Genomic DNA, 22,215 nt, shown 5'->3' on the forward strand with positions numbered 1-22,215 from the left:
TTATTTTGTTAGAAAAGTGTTTATTTAAAGAATACGAAAAGGCCCGGGCCTGCTTGGGAGGGAGGATGGCGGAGTCTTGGCTCAGCCAGCCTGGGATGGGGGCTCCTCTCCAAGGAGTCCAGCCTGGGAGCTGTGGCGGGCGGGAGGGCAGGAGGTCCCGGAGCACCGTCACCTCAGCAGCTGGCGAGGTACATCCCTGCGGGGAGAGGGCAGGGGCCTCGCATGCGCTTCTCGGTGCCGCCCGAGCCCTTCCCGGCCCGCAGCTACCTGTGGCGAATCTCCGCTTCACCAGGGACATGCGGTAGCCTCCGCCCAGCAGCTCCAGGTCCAGGCCGGACAGCGTGGCGCCCTCGCTGGTGAACTGCGCGGCCACGGGGCTGGGGGTGCTGGGCCCCGACTGCGGCTGCCAGCTGGCGGACAGACGACCCGAGCCTGCGGGGCCTGGGGTCAGGGGAGTGCTCCTGCCGCAGGCCCTTGGCACAGGCCCGGCCTGAGGACCCCGCTCTGGGATTCTGCAGGCCCCACGGGCCAGAGCATCCCCGGTTTGAACGAGTGCTGACCTCCCTCGATTTTTCCCACGCAGCAGACCTCATCACAGCCGTGACTCACCCCCTGCCTCACACACATCTGGAAGCTTCCACGTGAACCTCTTTTCCTCCGTGCTCCTGGTGGCAAGGGAAGATGGGTCAGCAGCAGAGTGACCTGTGTGGCCCCTGCAAACCCACTGCCCGGCGGAGCCTCAGTTTCCCCACCCGTGCTGGAGTCGCGGCACGGCACTGCTGCCCCAGACCCGGAAAGCCCTTGTTTGTGGGCCCGTGTGTTCCCAGCGGAACTGGGTGGCTCACCAGCTGGCGGCAGGCTGCAGGCGCACGCTGGCCACCGGCTCTCCCACGGGCAGCAGGATTTGGACGTTAGTGAGCGGCGTGGACACTGCGGTGGCGCCCGCTCGGTAGCTGTACTCCACTGTGACCCGCGTGAGCGTGGGCCCGCACTGCCAGTGGGCGCTCATTTGCAGGGGCACAGACTCGGGCCCGGGGCGGGAGAACTTAGGAATGAGAAGACACGGGTGGCTGGGCGACATCGCCGGGTCCGCGCCATGTGCAGCCACTGGGACCCACGCGCAGTACCGCGCGCGGCCAGCAGAGGGCAGGAGAGCAGCCCCGGCACCAGCCTCTGGTTTGCATCTTTTCCGCCACCCGCCTCGAGCACCTCACCTGGTAGCGCAGCAGCACCAGGTTGTAGTAGGAGGCCGTGGGGTTCTGCTCCGCCTGGTGCTGCAGGGCCTCCGTCAGCGCCGCCATGTTCAACCAGAAGTCTTTGGTCTCCGGGTCACTCTGGGAGGGGTCACTGCAGAGATGGGGACAGACCATCCTCATCTCCAGCCTGAGATGCCGTGGGTGGGAGAGGTAGGTCCAGAGAGGGAAAGCCACCCGCCTCTCGTCACACAGCAACAGGCGGGAGGCGCTGCAGGCATTTAAGGCCCTGAGCCCCTGGCCCCGGGGCATCTGAGACCCTCTCCCACTGCCCAGGAAAGGCACCTGAAGATCAAGTCCGCGTTGGGCTGAAAGTGTTCTACGGGGGCCGTGTGCACGAGCCGGAAGCTGAGGACGGGTGGGGGTGGGGTCCCACTGAACACTCGCACGATGCCAGCAGGGAAGGTCATAGTCAACTCCCCGGTGATTCGAGCCAGGCAGCTGGGGAGTGGATCAGGGCTCAGTGTTCCCCACCCTCCCGGTCCGCTGGCACCCAAAGCTCCTGGGAGGCTCTAATGGTCTCCAACACCAGCTCCCCGACTTCTTTCTCTTCCATCCTGCCTGGCGGGGTGAAACACACACACACACACACACACACACACACACACACACACACACACACAGAGCTTGGGCTAAGGAACACATCTTCCCTAGGTCCCTTTTCCCCTGGGCCACCAGGAATCTCAAACCAGAATAACTTTGGTGTTTTGAGCACCTCTAGCTCGGGTTCAGGGTCTAAAGATCCCCTCTTCTCTGTGGGTTAATGTTAATGTCTTCTTTTGTCAACCCTGGGGATGGCAAGCCAGCCAGTTCACTACGGACAGGTCCGCATCCCAATTCCCTTCGGCTCAATACCATAGCCTCCTTAGAGGAGCCTCGGGGTTCCCTAGCCTCAGTCACATGCCCTCAGGTTGACCCTGCACTTGGCACGCTGTCCCTGAGACCGCCTACCTGGGGCTGTGACCACGGAAACAGGCGTGGACATACTCAGTGAAGGCCGTGGCCACAGGCAGGGTGTCCTGGGATCCCAGGACCACAGGGCTGGGGCCACGTGAGATGCCTGTGGGGGTATGGGGTCAGAAGTGGGGCAGGCCCCACCCACTCAGCCACCGTCCCAGACAGAGAAGGACCCCAAGGCCCCAAGGGGAGCTATCCCCACAAACCATGTCCCATCTGGGTGGAGAAGTTGGGCCGATCTGGGGCGATGCTCGGGGCAGAAGATCCCAGCGGGGAGGGGCTGAGGGACCGGTACTGCAGGGCAGGAGAGAATCGGGGCTGTGAGCTGCCCAGAGCTGCCCGAAGGGGCTGCCCCTTCCCGACCGGAACTGCTTCACTGCCATGTCACCCACCAGGTCACCGTTGCTCCTGGTGAGTGGGCAGGACACTTTCCTGGACCGAGGTCTCCTGGGTGGCGCAGCCAGACCCTCCCTGGTGGTGGAGTCAGCAGGCATCATGGAGTCTTGAGTGGGAACAACGCTGGGCTGAGACTCCCCAGGAGTTGGGGGGGATCAGCCCTGAAGAACAGACAATGGGCCGAGGGCTTCTGGGTAACACCCAGGCTGTGGACGGGCAGGTGGGCAAGGGCTGTGCGCCCGTTGTTGCTGGGCCTGTCCAAAAACTGGCAGCTTGGGGGGGGGGGGAGCCACGGATTTGGTGATTCAGTGGCCTCCATCTTCGGAGTGATGGACTCCCTGCTATCAGCAGTCACTCTGATGTCCCACCCCCTTGGCTCTGCCAAGAACCAGATTCTTTCCCGTGGATGCCAGCTAGCTGCCTGTCAGTCTGACCAGGGCCTCAGGTGGCAGAGCCACAGAGCCTGACTGCTCTCTCCCCGTTCCACCCTCCAGCCGCTTGGGCTCCGGGCCAGCTCTCCCTGCAGCCTGGGTGGGCTGGATGCCCATTTCGAGTCCCACAGCTGTCTTAGGTCCATCCATCCTTCTAGGCGCCCCAACTCCTGCAGCTCACTCCCAGCCTCTTGGCCCAGGGGAGACTCCAGCACCACGTGGCCAAGTCAACACCTGCCCTCCTGCCCCAGGGCCTTTGCTTGACCATCGGACGGTCCCACCTAGGAAGGCCTCCACCTGGCGCCCAGCCTGCCAGGGATACCCGCTGGGCTCCAGCTCACCTGCGCCTGCCTCTGGCCCCCAGGGGCCTGGTGAGGGTGCACGGGGCATTGGGCCCCTGGCCTCAGGGTGCTGCGTCCTGCAGGTGGGTGGGCTCTGCGGGGTGCCTGGCCGGGGAACCCAGGACTCAGGGGACGGGCCAGGGGCAGCGTGCGATGGGGAGTCCAGGCCCGAGTCCTCCACGTTCTCCGGGGACGAGGAAGAGAAAGGGGACGGGCTGGACGTGAAGCCCAGGCTGCTGGAGCCTACAAGGGAGCAAGGCCAGGGCGTGGTCAGCAGGGTCCCGCCTAGCCGTCACCTCCCACTTTAGTAGGCCCTCCACGGGACCAGGCTCCTAGCCACGTCCCCAGCCATGTCCACACCCACTGGAGCCGACCCGCCCCCTGCTGTGCACACTCCCTCTACCCGTGAAGTCCTCATGGTCGAAGGCGGACTCCAGCGGCGGCCCGAAGAGGCTCTTAGACAGCGGCTCCTCCGATGCCAGCGGCTTCTCGGCACAGCTGGGGACAGGGACGGTCCGAGCCTCGCACCCGAGGCTTCCCACAGCCTTTCCGGGCTTGAGGTTACTGCCGCCCACCCAGCGCTGCCATGCCCCCAGCATCACCACACTGAGACCGGGCAAGGCTCCTGAGCGCTGGGTGACACGCCAGCCTCACCCACAATCACAGCTACTCGAGTGTCTGGGAGGGCCACCTGTCCACAGGCCTCCAGACCCAGCGCAGCACGAGAACACGGCAGACGCCTCCTAAGTGTCCAGTGGCCTCACAGTGTCCTTAACCGGCCGGGGTGAGGAAGCCCGAGGCGGGGACATGGGACCCACCCGCCTGCTCAGTCACATCCCCCTGAGACCCACCTGCCGGTCCGTGGGGCCGACCGAGGTCTCTGTGGCTTCCCAGAAGTGTCCCCTAGGACAGACAGAGCCTTGAGCGTCTGCCACAGCAGGACCACGGCTGGCATTTGTCAGCCAGAGGCCCCAGGTGACCAGCAGAGCGGGCAGAGGGGACCGAGCCTGGGGCGCTGGACGGTCCCCAGCTGCCGTCCCACAGTGAGGCTGTTCCAGCCATCCAGACCGCTTCCCCTCCACGGGCACCTTCTCACCCACAGGCCCGGCTGGCTACTCACGTGACGAGTGACGTTTCATGGTGCCCTGCGGAAAAAGCGAAAAATCAAGCAACAGGAGGCCCAGGTGCAGCCCGCTGGCCCTGTGCCCCTCACGGTTCCGGCCGTCCAGCTCACCCCTGGGCCTGGCGGGAGGATGAGGCTGCCAGCTGTAGCCCTGAGCTGGGCAGCTGCGGCCTCGGAGCTGCAGGCCGCGGGGCGGGGCGGGGCGGGCTTGATGTGGACGTAGAACTTCCTGGGCTCCTCATCGTCAAAATCAGAGTCACTGGAGGAGAGTCGCGGGGGCTCGGCCGTGCGTGGGCCTCTGTCAAGGAGCCGATCTTGAATCTGGCCACACTCCCCACCCTCAGGAAGCTCAGGGGGGCTTCTGTTCAGCCATTACAGCCCAACACTGGGGCCCTTCCTCCAGGAAGCCCTCCTGGATATCCCACCATAAAAGTCCGCCTGTCTCGAAAAACAAAAAACAAAACGAAACAAAACAAAAAGCCGGGCGGTGGTGTCGCACGCCTTTAATCCCAGCACTCGGGAGGCGGAGGCAGGTTGATCTTTGTGAGTTCGAGGCCAGCCTGGGCTACCGAGCAAGATTCAGGAAAGGCGCAAAGCTACACAGAGAAACTCTGTCTCAAAAAAAAAAAAAAAACAACAACAACAAAAAAAAAGAAGTCTGCCTGTCTTGTCTGTCCATATTTATTTTCAGACGGGATCTCCCTGCATAGCCCTGGTTGGCCTGGACCTCACAGGCTGGACTCACACTCCAAGGTCCGCCTGCCTCTGCCTTCCATGCTGGACTACAGAGGTGGGCCACCACGGCCTGCTCTCATCCGGAAGCACACAGGACAAGGCCTACGCCTGGCCCTCCTCGGTGCACAGGAGGAACTCCCCGGGGGACACAGTCACCGAAAGGATATTGTTTTGAGGCACATCGGGGCGCACAGTGAAGCCTTCGTCATCCACCTCTGGAGGCACCTGGGGACACGGCCAGGTTCCTCTAACGACCCTTCATCTTGCCCACTCAGGCCCCCACCAGAAGGTATTCCAGGGACATAGGCAAGCCAGGGAGAAACTGAGTCAAGTTACAGTCCCTCACAGGGACTTGATTCTGAGCCCCACCCTGGGCCCCTCCGGCTTCCACCTCTCAGGCCTTGAATATCAGGCCCCGCCTACCCGCTGCCCCTCCCCCACGGTACTCACCCCTGAATCAGACTCCAGGAAGTCACTGGGGACAGAGGAACAGGAGTGAATGCCCAGAGCCCCCAGGAGGGGTGCCCACCCTATTACCCCAAGCTAGCCCATTGGCTGGGACCCTTGGGCTTCTTTGAGAATGTGGGGGGCATCTAGAGGGAGCTGAGTCAGAGATAGCTTCAAACAGCAGAGCAGATAAGGAGCTAGCCTTGGCAAATGAGCTAGCCGTGGAGGGGAGGGATCATGGCCAGCCTAGGCTACCTTCTGGCCCAGCCTGGGTGAAAGGGGGAATTCCAGACTAGTTTGGGAAGTGGCTCTCTTGGGCTAGCCTAGGACAAAGGTCTTTCTGGGCTAGCCCAGGCAGAAGTGGTACTGGGCTGGTCTGAGATAGGGAGATAGCTGGAGCAAGTGGAAGGATTTTGGGCTAGCCTGGGCCAGGAGGGGGCACTTCCTCACACAGATGCACGGGGCTCCCGCCGGCTCAGTCCTGGAAGGCGGAAGGCCTTGGCTCCCCGGAGGCGTTTCATTGCTGTGGACAGAGGGAGGGCAGCTAACCTCTGGAAGGTTCTCCCTCTTTTCATTCAGACCCCCTCCCACACTCCTGGTCTAGCCTGGGCACCCAGGCCCAGACGTACTTGCCTTCCTGCAGGGCAGCTGTGCTGTAGGCATCGAAGTCCAGAGGCCCTGGTCAACACAAAAGAAGGAAGTCTGAGGGGCGGAAGCAGGCCTGCCCGGGACAGCAGCACGCCGGCTCCGCTGTGGTCACCTGGGTCTGGGGACACGGCATGCCAGGAGTTAGGGGATTGTGATCTCCTCTTTAGCGATGAGGAAGCAGGCTCAGAGAAGTCAAGACACGTGACCAGCAAGAAATGAAAAAGGACCCAAACCAGCCTGGCTATCAAACTTTGGCTCTCAACAAGGGCATCTTGCGCTCAACACCCTCCATGGCTTCCTTAGGCTCTTGAGACTGAGAAACAGCCGAGCTTCCGAGCCGAGCTTTCATGACCCCTTTGGGGTTCGGGTCCAGGACAGGACTATGTGAGACCAGCCATCAGACGCCTCCCCTACATGCTGGGGGACAGACCTGCCAAAGAAGAAACCGAGTGCCAGGGAGCCCGCTGTCACTCACCAGGCTTCTCGCGGCCGGTGCCCTTGCTCTCCGCAAACTTCCTGAGGAGCATGTCCACCGTCACATTTTCCACGTTCTGCTTAAATTCCTCATGCACCTGGGTGGGGGAGGCAGGGCATGAGGGGGCGGGCCTCAGTGGGGCGGGCCAGGGGAGCGGGGCCCAGCCTCACCTGCCCGATCTGCACATGCGTGTCCTCCACCGAGTGCGCATAGGAGCCCAGCAAGGCCTTCATGTGCTGCAGGTGCGCCTCCTCCATGGCCTGGAAGCGCTGAGATGGGAGGGGCATGTGACCCAGGCTGACCAATCAGATCAGCCCAGCTCCCTCTCTGACCGGCTTAGGGAACCACCAATGAGATTCTGCGATCAGATTTTAGTTACAAGTCAAAAGGACATTGCTGCACCCAACCTCCCTGCCCTCCCATGTGCTGGCCTTTGATCCCAGCACTAGTAGAGGCAGGAGGATTTCTGTGAGTTCGAGACCAGCCTAGTCTACATAAAGGAAAATGGTCCTGCTGGCTTAGAGACACAGAGGAGTGAAGTCCCTAGCAACCAACCGTGGAGAGGACATCCCAGTGACGCCACTGGAACACCTAGATCCAGCCATGCCTGACACCCTGAACCCACCAAACAAAAGCATCATCACTGTAGGGAACCCATGTCCCGGGTTCGCTCACACTGCACGAAGATGTGTCTATGTTTTGTCTCATCTGCCTAAGGCACCTGATTGGCTTAATAAAGAGCAGAACGTCCAAGAGCTAGGCAGGAGAGGACAGACAGGCCTCCTGGAAGAGAGAGGGTCTGTGGGAAGAATAAAGACAGGATTGGCCAGCAAGACACGGAGGAAGTCTGATATACAGAGGAGAGTTAAAAAGCCACGTGGCAGAATGTAGATTAATAGAAACAGGTTTAAGTTAGAAGAACTGGCTGGAAACACCTAAGCTAAGGACAAGCTTTCATAATTAATAATAAGTCTACACGTCATTATTTGGGGACTGGCAATCCAAAGAAAGTCCAACAAGAAAGATCTGCTATATTTGGCGTCCAACACTGGACACATATATTCGTTCATAGAGCAGCTGGTGAGCTTCCTGGATGGAGACTAGAAACACACGGGCCAGGCAGTGGTGGCGCACCCCTGTAATCCCAGCACTCGGGAGGCAGAGGCAGGTGGATCTCTGTCAGTTCGAGGTCAGCCTGGGCTACAGAATGAGATCCAGGACAGCCAGGGCTACACAGAGAAACCCTGTCCAATGCCCTAGAACTGGGGCACTGCTCTTGGAAGAAGCCCTTCGGCATGAGGCTCAGCTCTCAGGGAAAGGCACGTGTCAGCTGCTTCTGCCCAGAGCCAGTGTGGTAGCCTGCTGGACCTACTGTAGGGGGCAGAGACAGCTGCCAGCACCATGTGCCAAGCGGAGCCCTGAGGCAGGGAGCCTGGCTGTTTAAGGCTCAGCTCATGAAGCCAGAGAGCCACACGAGAGGCCAGGGCCAGAACAAAAAAGACTTCTGAACAGACAGGCACAGTATGCTTGAAAATGTGCTTAGATGCTGAGGAAAGAAAGGGAAAAAAAAGGCAGTCATAGAAAAAAATAGTTTAAACAATAACGTCTTTAGAGAGTAAAGTAATATAAAAAGAACGAGCCACGTGAGGATGGGAAACACACAGGAGTCTGGATCCTGCATGGTGTTCTGTTGACTTTGAATGTTTTAAATGCTGAGCCAAGGGTAAACACTGCTGAGAGACATTGGGTTGTAGAAAGTACTGCTAAATAAAACCACCCTATATATTTTAAGGGTGTTTTAACTTCCATTCCAACTGAAAATCCGTAAGTAAGTCTGTTTAAATGAAGGTTTCTACTCCTTCTCAGAATGCCAAGGCTGGCCTTATATTGATAGGTAGCCCAGAAGGACCTTAATTGCCTGATCCTCCGGTCTCGGGCCCCTGGAGCTGGGAGACGGAGGCTGCAGCTGAGGACAGGGCACTCCGGCAGGGAGTGTGGGGACCAGCCGCCGCAGGGCGAGGTTCTCACCAGGGCGGACTCTAGCATCTTGGTCTCGAAGTCCGCCCTGGCGGAGTTGTACTTATCCACAGAGCGCCTCAGGCTGTCAGCTGCCTTCTTGCTTTTGGATTCTGCCTGGGAATCATAGACAGGGTCTGTGTGAGTCGTCATGGGGACAGTCAGGTGGCTTTACCACCCTGCTATGCCGTCTTCTGAAAGCCAAGGGAAGTGGTCGCAGGGCTGAGTGCCCAGGGCTGTGTGGCTGCTGTCTCTCTCCGGTCAGGAGGCCGACAAACCTTGTCCATCTCCTTCTGGCTGGTGTTCTCCCTGCGCATCCGCTCCAGGTCCATGCAGCGGCTCAGGTAATTCTCCCGAGACTTTGGCAGGAGCTGACCCACACTGGCCAGCACCTGGACCGCATCCACAGTACCTAAAACTTCCTCCTTGCACTGTGGCAGGGAAAAGTAGAAAAGAGGCGTGGTCAGGGGTGGAGCCCTGTCTAGAACCCCAGTGAGGGGCTGGGGGCGTGGTCAGGGGTGGAGCCCCGCCTAGAATCCCAGTGAGGGTCTGGGGGCGTGGTCAGGGTGGAGCCCCGCCTAGAATCCCAGTGAGGGGCTGGGGGCGTGGTCAGGGGTGGAGTGACAGCCAGGAATCCACCAGTGAGGTGCTGGGGTGCAGGCTTGTAAGTGGGTAGCAGGCTCATCTGGGGTCATGGGTGCCCCAGACCCCTGCACGCCTGTCAGGGCAGCCCGCTACCTTTTTGTGGGCCTTGAGCTGCTCCTCCCCGTAGCGCAGCACGTCCTTGAGGAGGTCGTGAAGCTTCCTGGTCAGCTCCAGGTGGCACAGTGCCAGCTTGTCCGAGGACACGCGGAAGACCTCCCAGAGCGGGGCGAAGGTCCTGGGGACAGGCAGAGTCCAGCGCGTCTGACACCCCGGGCCCCTCGCACAGCACAGCTGACATTGCTGATAAGGAACTTGGCAGAAGTTGGGTCCACCGGGTCCCGGGTTGCCCGAGGTCACTAGGATCCATCCCCCCATCCAGCTGCACTCACCCCAAGGGGGTCCCATTGCTGGCCAGCTTGGACAGCTTGGCCATGGCCTTCGAGTATGTCTCTTCGATGCTGGCCCTGGATCGGAGAAGGGGCAAAGATAGGCAGATTCAAGTACCCCGAGACAGGTCTTTCTCTGTCTCAGTTTCCCTATCTCTACACCTCATTCTCAAAACAGTTTTGGGCCGGGCAGTGGTGGCCCACGCCTTTAATCCCAGCACTTGGGAGTCAGAGGCAGGTGGATCTCTGTGAGTTCGAGGCCAGCCTGGGCTACAGAGTGAGTTCCAGGAAAGATGCAAAGCTACAAAGAGAAACCCTGTCTCGGAAAAACAAAAAACAAAAAACAAAAAAACAGAGTTTTGGAAACTGATTGGATAATTTTATTTTTCCTTAAGTAATCTTTTTTAGGTTTGTTTTTGTTTTTGTTTTTTGTTTTGTTTTGTTTTGGTTTGGTTTGGTTTTTTGGTTTTTTGAGACAGAGTTTCTCTGTAGCTTTGGAGCCTGTCCTGGACTAGCTCTGTAGCCCAGGCTGGCCTTGAACTCACAGAGATCCGCCTGGCTCTGCCTCCCGAGTGCTGGGATTACAGGTGTGCGCTACCACCGCCCGGCTTTTAGTTTTTGTTGTTTTTGTTTTTGTTTTTTTAAACAAAGTCTAGGTATGTGGCTTAGATGTACCTCAAATTCGTGGTAATTCTTCTGCCTCAACTTTCCCCCAGGGCTATGGGGGCACACCATCATGCCTGCATCATACATGTTTCCACTTCTGATGCTAGCACTCGGGATTTTAACTCCTTCCTGTGAGTCCTGATCTTATTTTCAGTAGAGGAGAGAGACATCAGGCCCCTGGGACCGACCGGTTTAAAAGGTGCATACAGGCCAGTGAGATGGCAGCCAATCCCCACGACCTGAGCTCAATCTCCAAAATCCACGGGTGGGAGGAGACAACCAACTCAGCTAAGGTCCTTCACATGTGTGTCAGGGCATGAGCACCAGCCCCTCCACACAGTTCAAAATAGAAAATAAAAAAGGAGGTGGCTTGAGGCAGAAATGGACCCGTGGGGTTGGAGGACTAAGTCATTTGATTCCAGGGACCCCAGGAGATCTGTACCCTTGATCCTTCCTTGAATCCCAGTAAGGGCGTGGTGAGCCAGAGCCCTAGTGGGCATGCCCCCCCACCCCCGCGGGCATGCCCCAGGCCTCACCTTTCCCTAATGAAGTCAGCCAGCTCCTTGGTGGCCACAGGGCCCTGCTTCACACAATGGTAGAGGACCTCAAAGCCATGGTTTTTGTCACCCTGTAAGGGATGAGAGAGGAGCTGTAGAAGCAGAGAAGGGCATCCAGGTTGCCTAGCAACGGAGACAAGCTTTGGAGCCCTCAAATGTCTGCTGAGATGGGGAGAGACCTCACTGGATCAGCAGGCTGCACTCTCCCACCGGCCAGAGGGAAGCCTGGGACTTCCACAGCATTTCTAAGGCTACACCATCTCCTCCTGGGTGTCCCTTTATGTGGCCAGAGGTCGACATCGGAGTCAGAGTCTTACTGAACCCGAAGCCCGTGCTACAGCCTCAGAGATCCTCTTGCCTCTGCCTCCCCTGTGCAGGTTACAGACCTGTCCTAACACGCCAGCTTTTCACATGGCCACTGGGGCCTCGAACTCAGATCCTGGTGCATGTAATGCATTGTTCGAACCAAAGCCAAGAGTGGAACAAACCCACGTCAGCCTCGTGTCCACACGTCCCCGCCACCATCACCATCTCCCACCCCGGACCCATTGTTATCAGCGGCCAACACCCCAGAAGTCCTCAGTGTGTTCCTGTTTGCTCGCCTCAGCTCTTAGCCTCCTCCTGGACCCGCCAGCTTCCACACATTCCAAGGCCCCATGGCTGCTCAGAGCTCCAGCCTCCCCACAGGGTCACAGCCCGGCCCTCCACCCCACCAACTGGAGTGCACTGGGCGACTCTGGGGTGGTGGTTGCACACCCAGCCCTAGTTCCCGCCTGGGAAAAATGCTGGCGATGGTAGCGACCGCCACACAGCGGCTTTATGGGTGAGATGTGTCGGGTACTCTGCTAGACACAAAGGCCTTCTGGGTAATAACGAGGGCTCCACACACAGCTCCCACTGAGCCCACCTGCCGCCGCTGGGGATCCTCGGGTGAGGCTGCACCAGGCACTGCCGTCCAGGCCATTATCTGGGGCTCACAGAGCCAACCACTGGCCCGTTTCCCAGACCTGGCAAGCCTTCAGCACTGTGCCTCCGAGAAGTGGGCGGACAGCCGAGGGTCCGAGGAGAGATGTCCAGGGCCTGTCTCTGCTCAGAACCTCTGAGTGACATTTTAACATGGTTTCATACCCTCTAGTGCTCACCTCTGCCATGGCTCCCCAGTGCTCTCTAGGCTTCTGACCCTGACTTGTCTCAAAGGAACTGGGGCACCCCAAATACTAGTCAGCGTTGGGGCATGGTCAGGGGTGGAGCCCCGCCTAGAATCCCCAGTGAGGGGCTGGGGGCGTGGTCAGGGGTGGAGCCCCGCCTAGAATCCCAGTGAGGGGCTGGGGGCGTGGTCAGGGTGGAGCCCCATCTAGAATCCCCAGTGAGGGGCTGGGGGCGTGGTCAGGGTGGAGCCCCGCCTAGAATCCCAGTGAGGGGCTGGGGGCGTGGTCAGGGTGGAGCCCCGTCTAGAATCCCAGTGAGGGGCTGGGGGCGTGGTCAGGGTGGAGCCCCGTCTAGAATCCCACTGAGGGGCTGGGGGCGTGGTCAGGGTGGAGCCCCGCCTAGAATCCCAGTGAGGGGCTGGGGGCGTGGTCAGGGTGGAGCCCCGCCTAGAATCCCAGTGAGGGGCTGGGGGCGTGGTCAGGGTGGAGCCCCGCCTAGAATCCCAGTGAGGGCTGGGGGCGTGGTCAGGGTGGAGCCCCGCCTAGAATCCCAGTGAGGGGCTGGGGGCGTGGTCAGGGTGGAGCCCCGCCTAGAATCCCAGTGAGGGGGCTGGGGGCGTGGTCAGGGTGGAGCCCCGCCTAGAATCCCAGTGAGGGGCTGGGGGCGTGGTCAGGGTGGAGCCCCGCCTAGAATCCCAGTGAGGGGCTGGGGGCGTGGTCAGGGTGGAGCCCTGTCTCTTACATTTGAGGCACTGGGCTCCATCCCCAGCAGGGAATTAACAGAAAAGAAGTCTTAACCACAGATCCATGTCCCAGAAGGCAAAACTCTCATTCATTTTCTGTACCTCCTGGGGAAACTGAGGCTGGTTGGTCAGCCCCTTCCCGCAGAGAACCTCTGAGCCAGTGGGATCCTGACTCAAAGGTCTGAGCTCTGGTAGCTGTGCTATCTTGGGGTGTGCATGGGAGGGAAGTTGGGGTGGCTTCTATTCTCTCTGCTCATCGACTTCCCCCGTTTTCACACCTCGTGGAATATAAAACACTGACAATCCTGTGGGAGCTACTGCCACCCCGCCCCCCCAGAGATGGGTGTCTCCTAGGTTGCCGCTGCAGGATCGCGGTTCCGATAACAGCCCAGAGGACACCACCTCCCGGGCATCACATGGTCATTCAGGGGCCATGGGAGAATGTGAGCCCTGCAGGTGGCAAGGGACAGCGGGCCCTTTAAGAAAATAGAGGCAAGTAAGAGGAGCTCCAGCTGGGGAGGGAGAATTGGAGGGAGTGGGGCTTGTTGCTAGGGGCAACTGGTTGCTTAGCAACCAGCTACCACTTTGCAAGCTGTGGGCCTACTGGGGAGGAAGGGGCCTTCCAGCCTGATGCCTCTCAGACTCCAGGCTCCCATTCTGGAGCGGTGGTTGGCATCTGCGTCCTTGGTGGCTCCCAGTTCCCTGGCCCAACCACCCGGAGGGGACCTCGGTCCTTGAGTGCCACCCAGCGCCACACCTCTGAAATGGACTCAGGGTGTTTCCTGTGGTTGTAACGCTTTTGCACATCCTGGAAAACCTGCCTTCAGGGCTACAGCACACGGCTGTGGGAGCCCTGAGATGCAGAGCTGCAGGGTCTGGCTGGCTCCATGTCCCCAAGAATGGCAGCTCCTCTCCCAGGGCACAGATGTGGCTTTATGAGAGTCTCTCTTCCCCATGCCCAGACCTGGTTTTCAGCAGGGCTAGGTGGCCGAGAGGGGCATAGGTTGGGGGGGCATGAACCCTCCCCAAAGAATAAGTTTCCCAAGATGTTAAAAAAAAAAAAAAAGCACAGAATTTCCCTGGTTGGCTTGTTTGGCCCAGGTTTGAGGCCATGCTATTCTGCCATTTGTGGAAACATGTTACTGTCTAGCACAGTCTGGCTAGGACCTGCCATTCTCCTGCCTCAGCATCCCTAGGTCTAGGATCCCAGGTGTATGCTCCCAACTTTGTGGTGTTCTACTGAACGATTCTAAGAATACACATGCTGCTTCAGGCCTGATTCTCGTGCTATACTTTGTGTTCCTTGCCCTAGGTCAAGGCAACCTGTGTCTCCATGTTTTAAATTCCATCTTCTATCTGCCCAGTTCCCCCTGACCATAAAAGTCCCTACAGGTCTCTGTGAGCCTCCACTATAATAAGAACAGTGAAGGATGAATGAAAGGAAACAGAAGGAGCAGCAGGTCTTACCCAGAAATATTCCCCAAAATACGACATCCTGGTGGCCTCTGAGGAGACCCTGCTGGCCTCTGTCCAGTATCTGTCTGAAAAGAAAGGTAAGTTTGGGGCTGAGTCATAAGGAGCAAGGGCTTCAAGAGGGAAATCCTACCCTCGCTCCCTGCCTCAGGGAGGGCTAAGGAAGTGTAGGCCCAAGGCCAGAGCAGGTCAGGCTCCCAGATTCCTCAGGCTTGGCCCTGTGGCCCTAGGCAACAGGACATATGTCTCAGTCTCATGGGCTGAGCGTGGGCTGGAGGACAGGGGCTAGGATGGAGGAGGCCATGGTGGGAAGGGGTTTTAAGCGTGATAGGAGTGTGTGGGTAAGGGCTAGAGTGGTATCGAATCAACTGAATTCTAGACAGAATGGTTCTAGGCCATTTCAGATGTAGGGAAACTGAGTCATTTCCCAAGAGGGGAAGCTACTCGCCAAGGTCAAATGGCAGGAAGAAACATGGATTTTGTGTCTGGGACAGCAGGGTGGTTTCTGTGGGAAGTCTGGGCATGATGTACAGGGGCCCCTCAAGTGTCGGGGATTCCATGAGTCCCAACCACCCCTCGGGAGCCACTGTTCACCTGGTTCCAAGTCACTCAGTTCTGTGCCTCAGTTTCTCCATCTGTAGGAAACAGAAAACCCAGAAAGGTTTTGGAGACTCCAGGTCACTTTGCATAGGGTGTGCGGAATCCTCAGCACACCAAGGCTCGGCTGTCACAGGAGCCTGCGTCCTCATCCATAGTTCATGAGCTGCTGGGCTGCATGGTGACAGCTGGAGCCCAGCAACAGACTAGATGCGGACGGCTGACCACAGGACCCGGCCCCTCTGGGAGAGGACCACTTAGCCCTGAGCCTCAGTTTACCAAACACTGAACGCTTAGCTGTCCTTTGCTTGTTGCTCCTTAGCCCAACCTGGCCTGGAACTCTGGATCCTCCTGCCTCAGCCTCCAGAGGTCAGGGACTCAAGCTGCATGTCATCGTGCCTGGCAGGTTCCCTCCCCGGCATGAGAGGCAGTGTGTCCCAGATGTAAGGAGGACGCCGTGGAAGCCAGGTCCAATGAGAGGGATATGGCAGCTAAGGCCCTGGAGCAGGCATAGGAGTTCGCCGGGAAATAATGACTTCATTTTCAGATGTCTACCCTCCCACCCTTGGGTTGGGCAACGCTTCTAGAAGACAGGCAGGAAAGTCCCGAATGTCTATATTGTGGCTTTTCTTTGTTTCACTTGATTTTTGAAGCAGGATCTCACTCTGTATCCCAGGCTGATCTCTAACTCATGTCCACCCTCCTGCCTCAGTCTCCCAGGTACTGTGGCAACAGCCTGGAGCCACTACACCACCTTCCACCTGGACCCTGGTGCCTGGCTGGGACCCAGCCGGCCTATCTGAATCCCCCAAAATGTGCCAAAGGACAGGAGACACGATCCCCTACACCCAGGTGACAACTTCATCTTATATGAAGTAAAATCCACCCGCTGGGACCAGGCCCTCACATGCACAAGCCTGGGGGCCGCTGGGGAGGTGGCAGCCATCTGTGACGAACCAGATAAACTTCTGCCAGGTTGAAAAAGCCCTTGGGCAGCGGGTGCTGGTCCCGGAAGTCATCAATATCACCAGAGCTCCCCCCACCCCTCACCCCTGCCACCACATGCAAGCCCCTGAGTAGTCACACATGCGGTCCCCAGCCCCACACACATCCACTCACCCCACTGGCCATCCCCATCTACGCCAGACACCGTCTCACAACCACAGCTGTGCGCCTGGCTGCCCAGAACTCCACCAGTGGCCCTTGAAGGGCCACAACCTGCACTGGGGCAGAGCAGACCTGGGGTGGCAAGAGGCGGCGCCAGGGATGGGCCCTGAGGTTGCCCCTGGCCCAGGAAGTGACAGCTGTTGCTGACCCCGGACCTGAGCCACCTTCCTGTTCTGTGGGTGCTGGGGTCAGACTCACCGACGGGCCCCGAGGTGGGCCGGGGCCCCTGGGAGACGCAGTAAACACCAAGAGTCCACAGGCCCCTGACACTTCCGCCAGCCCTGTCTGGAGGGCAGGAAGCCTGGCCCGCCCTGCCTGCCGCCCAACCGTCACCTCCCCGCCCAGCACCCCTGGGACCTCCCCACAGCCACAGGGCGGCATGTGGGAGGGGGAAGTGGGCTGAGGGAGCAGGTGGGAGCGACGTGATCATTACCAGAGACCCACTAATTAAAAGGACTGTGACCACCCACAGAGCCTCTACCTTGGCCCAAGCCAGTCCAGGATGACCAAGAGGGGAAACTGAGGCTTGAAGATGTATGAAGCCTCTCCCTCGGAAAAGGGAAACTCGAATACTCTTTACAACTCCTTCAGGACCAACAGATTAAAGCTTGTTTTAGACAAGGTCTCGTGTAGCCCAGGCTGGCCTCAAACTCCTGACCCTCCGGCCCCCAGCCCGCACTGGGGTGACAGGGCGCACCACTGTGCCTGGCTTGGAAATGTAGAAACTGAATGCTCTAACGTGTCCCTCGTCCGTCCCCACGCTCTTGGAGTGTTTTCTTTGATGTTTGTTTGTTACCCATGTGATTTGAAAAGAAGTTAAGATACCACCAAGGCCCCTAAAAATATCATAGGACTAAGACAGTTTTCCTACTGTAACTCGAGGCTTCCTGGCCTCTGTAACACCAGAATGAGGCCCAGAGACTGACAGACACTTGCTCAGAATCACACAGCATCCCCCACATTCCCCACCAATTCCCCACAACCCGGGGCCTGGCTGTGTGAACAGCGCCTGGGTGCAGAGGACAGGCACCGCGGGTCAGGTAGGACCACACCCGAGCGGGCACTCTGGATCTTGACCCCTTGCCATGTGACCTTCAACATGAGCCACTCTGAGCTCACACTGCCCCAGACTTCAGCCAGCACCCCGTGCGGAAACTGAGGCCCCTGTGCCAGCCTCCAGCTGAGTCATTTCATTCAATGCACACATTGAGCACCACTGTGTACCCCAGCCCATGGGATGCGGTGACTCTGGTCACACCCTTCAAAGACATCCATCTCCTCGTTGGCTGTGACCCCATTTAAGGAGCGCAGTATCATAATTAATGTCACAAGGAGGGTGTTTACAGCCGCCCTCACTCCTGTCTCCTCTCCTCTTCCCACGGGGTTCGGCCCATTTCACAGAAGGCTCAGCCAGTCTGAGCACACCAATTTGGGGGTGTCCGGCTTCCTGCCCTAGGACTCACCCTACTGTCCTGCAAGGGCCTGACCTCCCACCTGGGACCCGCCCAGGAACGGCAGGGCCCTGGCGTAGGTGATGGTATGTGGGTCAGGGTGTGACCCGGGCAGCCACACCGGTGGGACCGGGGTGACTGAGACCGGTCCCGTCTTAGGGTCACGTGGGCACTGTCCCCTCCTGGCCCTAGGTCCCTCCAGGAAGGCCAGACTGTACCATCAATCAATGTCATGGGTGGTTTTTGTTTATGCTTTTTTTATGAGGCAGAGTCTGGCTATGTAGCCCAGGCTGGCTACAAGCTGCAGACCTTCCTTCCAGCTCAGCCTCCCAAGGACAGGAATGACCCTGCCAGGCTCAACCCATTTCAAAGGGCTGAAAACTGAGTCTCCCCTAACCTTTGGCCAAAGACTAGGATCCCCATCTGGCGAAAATGGTGTGTGCATATCGGGAATCTGAGACAGACAGTCTGGCCTCTTCAACCTCTACATTCCTAAGAGGAGACTGAGAGTCAGGGAGGTACTGTCACCTGCCCAAGGTCACCATGAAGCAGGTCCCGCGATGCTGCGGGCGAGCGGAGGGGCTTCCACCCCCGACCTCCTCCGCACCCATCCTCAGTCACCTCGACTAATTCTGTCCCTGGGAGCAGATGCAGGCCGCCCCCCTCACAGAGCGCGGGAGTCCCCGGTGCGGGCTCCAGGCCTCTCCAGGCCCCGCTCGCCAGGGAGGGGACCCCAGTTCCCCGCTGCCCCACCGCACCCGCCCTGCAGAGCCCCCGCCTGCCTGCCAAGCCCGGGGCGAATGCAATGGGAGGGAGGGGACCACGACCGGCAGGCGAGGATGGGGGCCACATGGGTAGCGAGGGAGGCGGCCCCCACCTTCGGGCCTGGGAGATGAGGGCTGAAGACCCAGGGGAGGGATTTGGAGGTCCTGGGGTCCCCGCTTCCCAGCCCGGGATGGAGGGGGGACAGCAGTGGAGCGGCGCCCCGCTTTCTGCAGGCGGCACCTGCGCTCGGGCCGGGTGAGGATGAAGGCTGTGCCCGCCCGCGCCCCGCGCCCCGCGCCCCGCGCCCCGCGCCCCGGGACACTCACCCCGCACCGCCGCCACCTGCGCGCTCCGGACCCGCGCCCCGCCCTCCCCGCGCGCTGCGGAGCGCGCCGCTGGCCCCGCCCACGGGGTGTGGTCTGAAGGAGCTCCGCCCCACGGAGCGCCACAATCCCTGCGCTGGTTGGCTGAGCCGCGCCACTCACCCGCAGGCTATTTGCACAGTTTAAAGGGATAGGAGACCTCCTTGTTCCCTGCACCTGTGCGTCCCGCGGGAGGGAGGGAGGGCAGGAAGGAGCAGCCTTTATTGAGTACCTACTGTGTGCATGGCTTATTGGAGAGCCCCTCCCAGCTGTGAATGAGGTAATATTTAATACTGAGCCTCATTTTACAAACAAGGGCTTGGAGTTGCTCTGGACGTCACCCAGCAACTCTGGTCCACCCATTCCTACCACACGTCATTCATTAACTTATTCAGGCTGTTCTGATGACGAAACCCAGAACTATGCAAGAGCTACATACCTACCCCATCCTTACATGACGATTTTTAGAGACTTACAACTCCCCGGCCTGGGCTCCGTTTCAACCTTTCATTCAGGGACACAACCTGCCTAATTAGCCCCAGGCCACCAGCCTCTCCTACCCCTGAAGCACCTCCAAGGAACTGGGACCACCAGCCTGGGGGCACTGGGGAAGCTAAGTGCCCTTTCATCCTCAGCGCACAGCCCTGGAGCCTTTGGAGCATTTTCCTGCGGCTGGGGGTCGGGCCAGGTCCGTCCAAGCCTGCCGCTGCTCCTCCCCTCATTGGACACAAAATGACGCGGGGGTCCAATGGTGAGCATGCCCATTTAACACCAGCTCCAGGGCCGGGGGGTCCAATGGTGAGCATGCCCATTTAACACCAGCTCCAGGGCCGGGGGGTCCAATGGTGAGCATGCCCATTTAACACCAGCCCTGGGCCGGGGGGTCCAATGGTGAGCATGCCCATTTAACACCAGCTCTAGGCCGGGGAGACGGCTTCCGCGGGCAAAGATGCATGTGGCAAAGCCTAGGTTTGATCCACGTGGTGGGAGGGAAGGGGCCCCTGTACAATGCCCTCTGACCCCCTTGTGTTCGCTGAGGCATGCACACACTAACCTACAGTTATCAATTAAACAATAAAGAGCAAACCTGTGAGGTCGCTAGCAGCAGGGTGGTCATGGGAATCCTTACAGATGCCACACCCAGCTGGTCCATGACCTCAAGGTAGAAGGACCTGCATCTCCACGTGTGAACCCACAGGGACGTTCATGTGTTCCAAGTGTCCTTGTTCTGCCCCAGGAGCCCGTGTGACTTTCAGTCCTGAGTCACCTTCAGGTTCCGGAGTTTGAGAATGGTAACAAAAGCATCAGACATTTAAACACACACACACACACACACACACGTGTGCCTGTGCACAGCAGAGTAATAGGGTGGAAAGTGTGACCATCTGATCCAGCTCACCTGCCATTGATGGACAGCTGCCAGTGCTGGCCTGGAACTCAAGAGTTGGTGCTTCTGGATCCCGGGCACTTCCAGCACAGGCATGTGCCCCACAGTCGCCTGAATTCTCTACATGACCCAGTCATACTCCTGTCTGTGAAGTCACGGGAGACAAGTGTGGACTATCAGGAGGAAAACTGTGCATGTGTGTGCGTGTGTGGGGGGGCGTGTATGTATGTATATATGTGTGTGTGTGTGCACGCGCGCGTATGTATTTATGTGTGTGCGCACGCGCGTGTAAGTGTGTGTGCGTGTGTATGTGTGTGTGCACGTGTGTATATGTGTGCGCGTGAGAGTGTGTTTGTGTGTGTGCGTGCGTGTGTGTGTGCGTGTGTATGTGTGTGCGTGCACGTGTATGTATTTATGTGTGTGTGCACGCGCGTGTAAGTGTGTATGTGTGTATGTGCGTGTGTGTATGTATGTGCGCGCGTGTGTGTATGTGCGTGTGTGTGTATGTGCGTGTATGTGTGTGCGTGTGTGTGTGTATGTGCGTGTGTGTGTATGTATGTGCGTGTGTGTGTGTGTGCGTGTGTGTGTATGTATGTGCGCGTGTGTGTGTGTGTGCGCGCGTGTATGTGCGTGTGTGTGCGTGTACCATTTATACACACCTCTCAATGTGTGCCCACGCTGGTTAGCTTTTTTGTCTGCTTGACACAAACCTGGAAGTGACCTCGGCGATCTGAAAGAGGAAGCTCCACCAGGCTGTCCTGTGGACGTGTCTGCGGGCATTTTCTTGAGTGATGACTGGCGTGGGACAACCCCGCTCACTGTGGGCAATTCCACCCCTGGGCACGTGGTCCTGAGCTGCAGAGAGCAAGCTGAGAAGCCGAAGATAAGAGCGGAGCAGCAAGCGGCACTCCCTGTGGCATCCGCTTCACAGGCTCCGGGGTCCTGCTTTAGCTACTGGCCTAACTCCCCTTCATGGCAAACCTGTAATTGAAATACAGAGCCCCCCCCCCCCCCGTTGCATTATATCAGGGTGTTCATCACAGTAAAATAGTTTAATAGAGCCCAAAGCCTGAATCAGATTGAACGGGAATGGGTTTAGATCCAGAATGTTCCCCCAAAGGGTATAGTATGCAGCAATGTAAAAGAGTGCTTCCCGCTGGATCCCAGAGGCTAGCCTGGGCTCCCATGTTGAAAACTGAGTGTTCAGAGGTGGTCGGAGAATTTGGCCCTCACCAGTGGGTGAGTCTACTAATAACTCCCAGTTTAAGGGGCTGGGAGATGATTGACACATTAGGAGGCGGACTTTAGTTGGAGGGAGGGGTCACCCAGCTCCCCTTCCCTGCCTCCGCGAAGTCAGCAGCTTTGCTCTCCCATGATGCTCTGCTATGACATGGACTGGCAATCTGTGACCTGGGTGACCCTGGCCTAGCCCGAGACGCCAAGCCCTTGGGCTTGTGCAGGACCCGCGCATGTCCCATCCGCCTCAGGCTGCTCCCGCAGGATCCTCCAGCACTGCGGGGGTTTTCTTCCATCGTTTTTGGAGATAAGGTGGGACTGGGGTGTCTGCGCACACAGAGCTGCGGTCCTACACTGAGCCACGCCCTCACCCGCCACGTCCCCCCTGATTGGTCATTTTCTTGTGGTTTGCTCTTCCGGCTCCCAAGCCGCCCGGGGAGGCTTTTCTCCCGCCCAGCGCGGGACCCTCGGGAAGGTACCCCGCATGGGAGCCAGGAACCCCGGGGGATCCGGCGCCTCACACAACTGCCAGGCAAGGCGTGACCGCATTTACACATCCACCCTCCTTGCAAACCTGGGCCTGGAGCAAGCGAGGGGCGGGGAAGTGAGACCCGGGGAGGCGACGCTGCAGCCTCGGAACGCTCACCGCCAGGAAGGCACAGCCCAGGACAACGGGGCGAGTCCCCCGCCGCGTGCGCACACACGCGCGTGCGCGCGCGCGCGCACACACACACACACACACACACACACGATCTCTTGCTGAACCTGGGCCATCCTCCTGCCTCCGCACCCCGTGTTGGGATTACACAG

At 58.9% G+C, this 22,215-nt stretch overlaps 1 protein-coding gene across 5 annotated transcripts; it reads right to left on the reverse strand.

Annotated features, from left to right (window-relative positions):
• Positions 1 to 21,103, reverse strand: Fcho1 (FCH and mu domain containing endocytic adaptor 1). 5 transcript variants are annotated; one of them, XM_036166306.1, is made up of 29 exons: positions 20,880 to 21,103; positions 20,182 to 20,314; positions 15,035 to 15,075; positions 14,435 to 14,508; positions 11,056 to 11,147; positions 9,857 to 9,931; positions 9,561 to 9,702; positions 9,101 to 9,253; positions 8,835 to 8,939; positions 6,977 to 7,075; positions 6,807 to 6,903; positions 6,317 to 6,361; positions 6,134 to 6,206; positions 5,687 to 5,711; positions 5,404 to 5,461; positions 4,613 to 4,791; positions 4,499 to 4,523; positions 4,230 to 4,281; positions 3,782 to 3,876; positions 3,379 to 3,621; positions 2,603 to 2,712; positions 2,417 to 2,504; positions 2,205 to 2,313; positions 1,539 to 1,694; positions 1,215 to 1,347; positions 846 to 1,045; positions 610 to 665; positions 268 to 432; positions 1 to 196 (listed from the first exon to the last, which is right to left on the reverse strand). In XM_036166306.1, exons 4-29 carry the CDS (start codon positions 14,459 to 14,461, stop codon positions 174 to 176), a joined length of 2,625 nt encoding a protein of 874 aa, XP_036022199.1. In that variant the 5' UTR covers positions 14,462 to 14,508; positions 15,035 to 15,075; positions 20,182 to 20,314; positions 20,880 to 21,103; the 3' UTR covers positions 1 to 173. The 5 variants fall into 5 exon arrangements, with proteins under 5 accessions (XP_036022199.1, XP_036022201.1, XP_036022200.1 ...); XM_036166308.1 differs by lacking the exon at positions 20,880 to 21,103 and having other exon boundaries at positions 14,435 to 14,504; positions 20,182 to 20,204; XM_036166307.1 differs by lacking the exons at positions 20,182 to 20,314; positions 20,880 to 21,103 and adding an exon at positions 18,747 to 18,803 and having other exon boundaries at positions 14,435 to 14,504.
• Between the last annotated feature and the right edge of the window lie 1,112 nt (positions 21,104 to 22,215).

This window comes from Onychomys torridus, chromosome 17, assembly GCF_903995425.1.
Source record: "Onychomys torridus chromosome 17, mOncTor1.1, whole genome shotgun sequence".
Classification (NCBI taxonomy): domain Eukaryota; kingdom Metazoa; phylum Chordata; class Mammalia; order Rodentia; family Cricetidae; genus Onychomys; species Onychomys torridus.

Bases quoted from the DNA above. Each gene is read 5' to 3' on its own strand.
- Fcho1 (XM_036166306.1), bottom strand. From the start codon at position 14,461: ATGTCGTATTTTGGGGAATATTTCTGG. The intron at 5,462-5,686 runs GTGAGTACCGTG...CCGTGTCCCCAG, and splicing joins TCCTGGAGTCTGATTCAGGG to GTGCCTCCAGAGGTGGATGA. The intron at 2,314-2,416 runs GTTTGTGGGGAT...ATACCCCCACAG, and splicing joins CTCCACCCAGATGGGACATG to GCATCTCACGTGGCCCCAGC.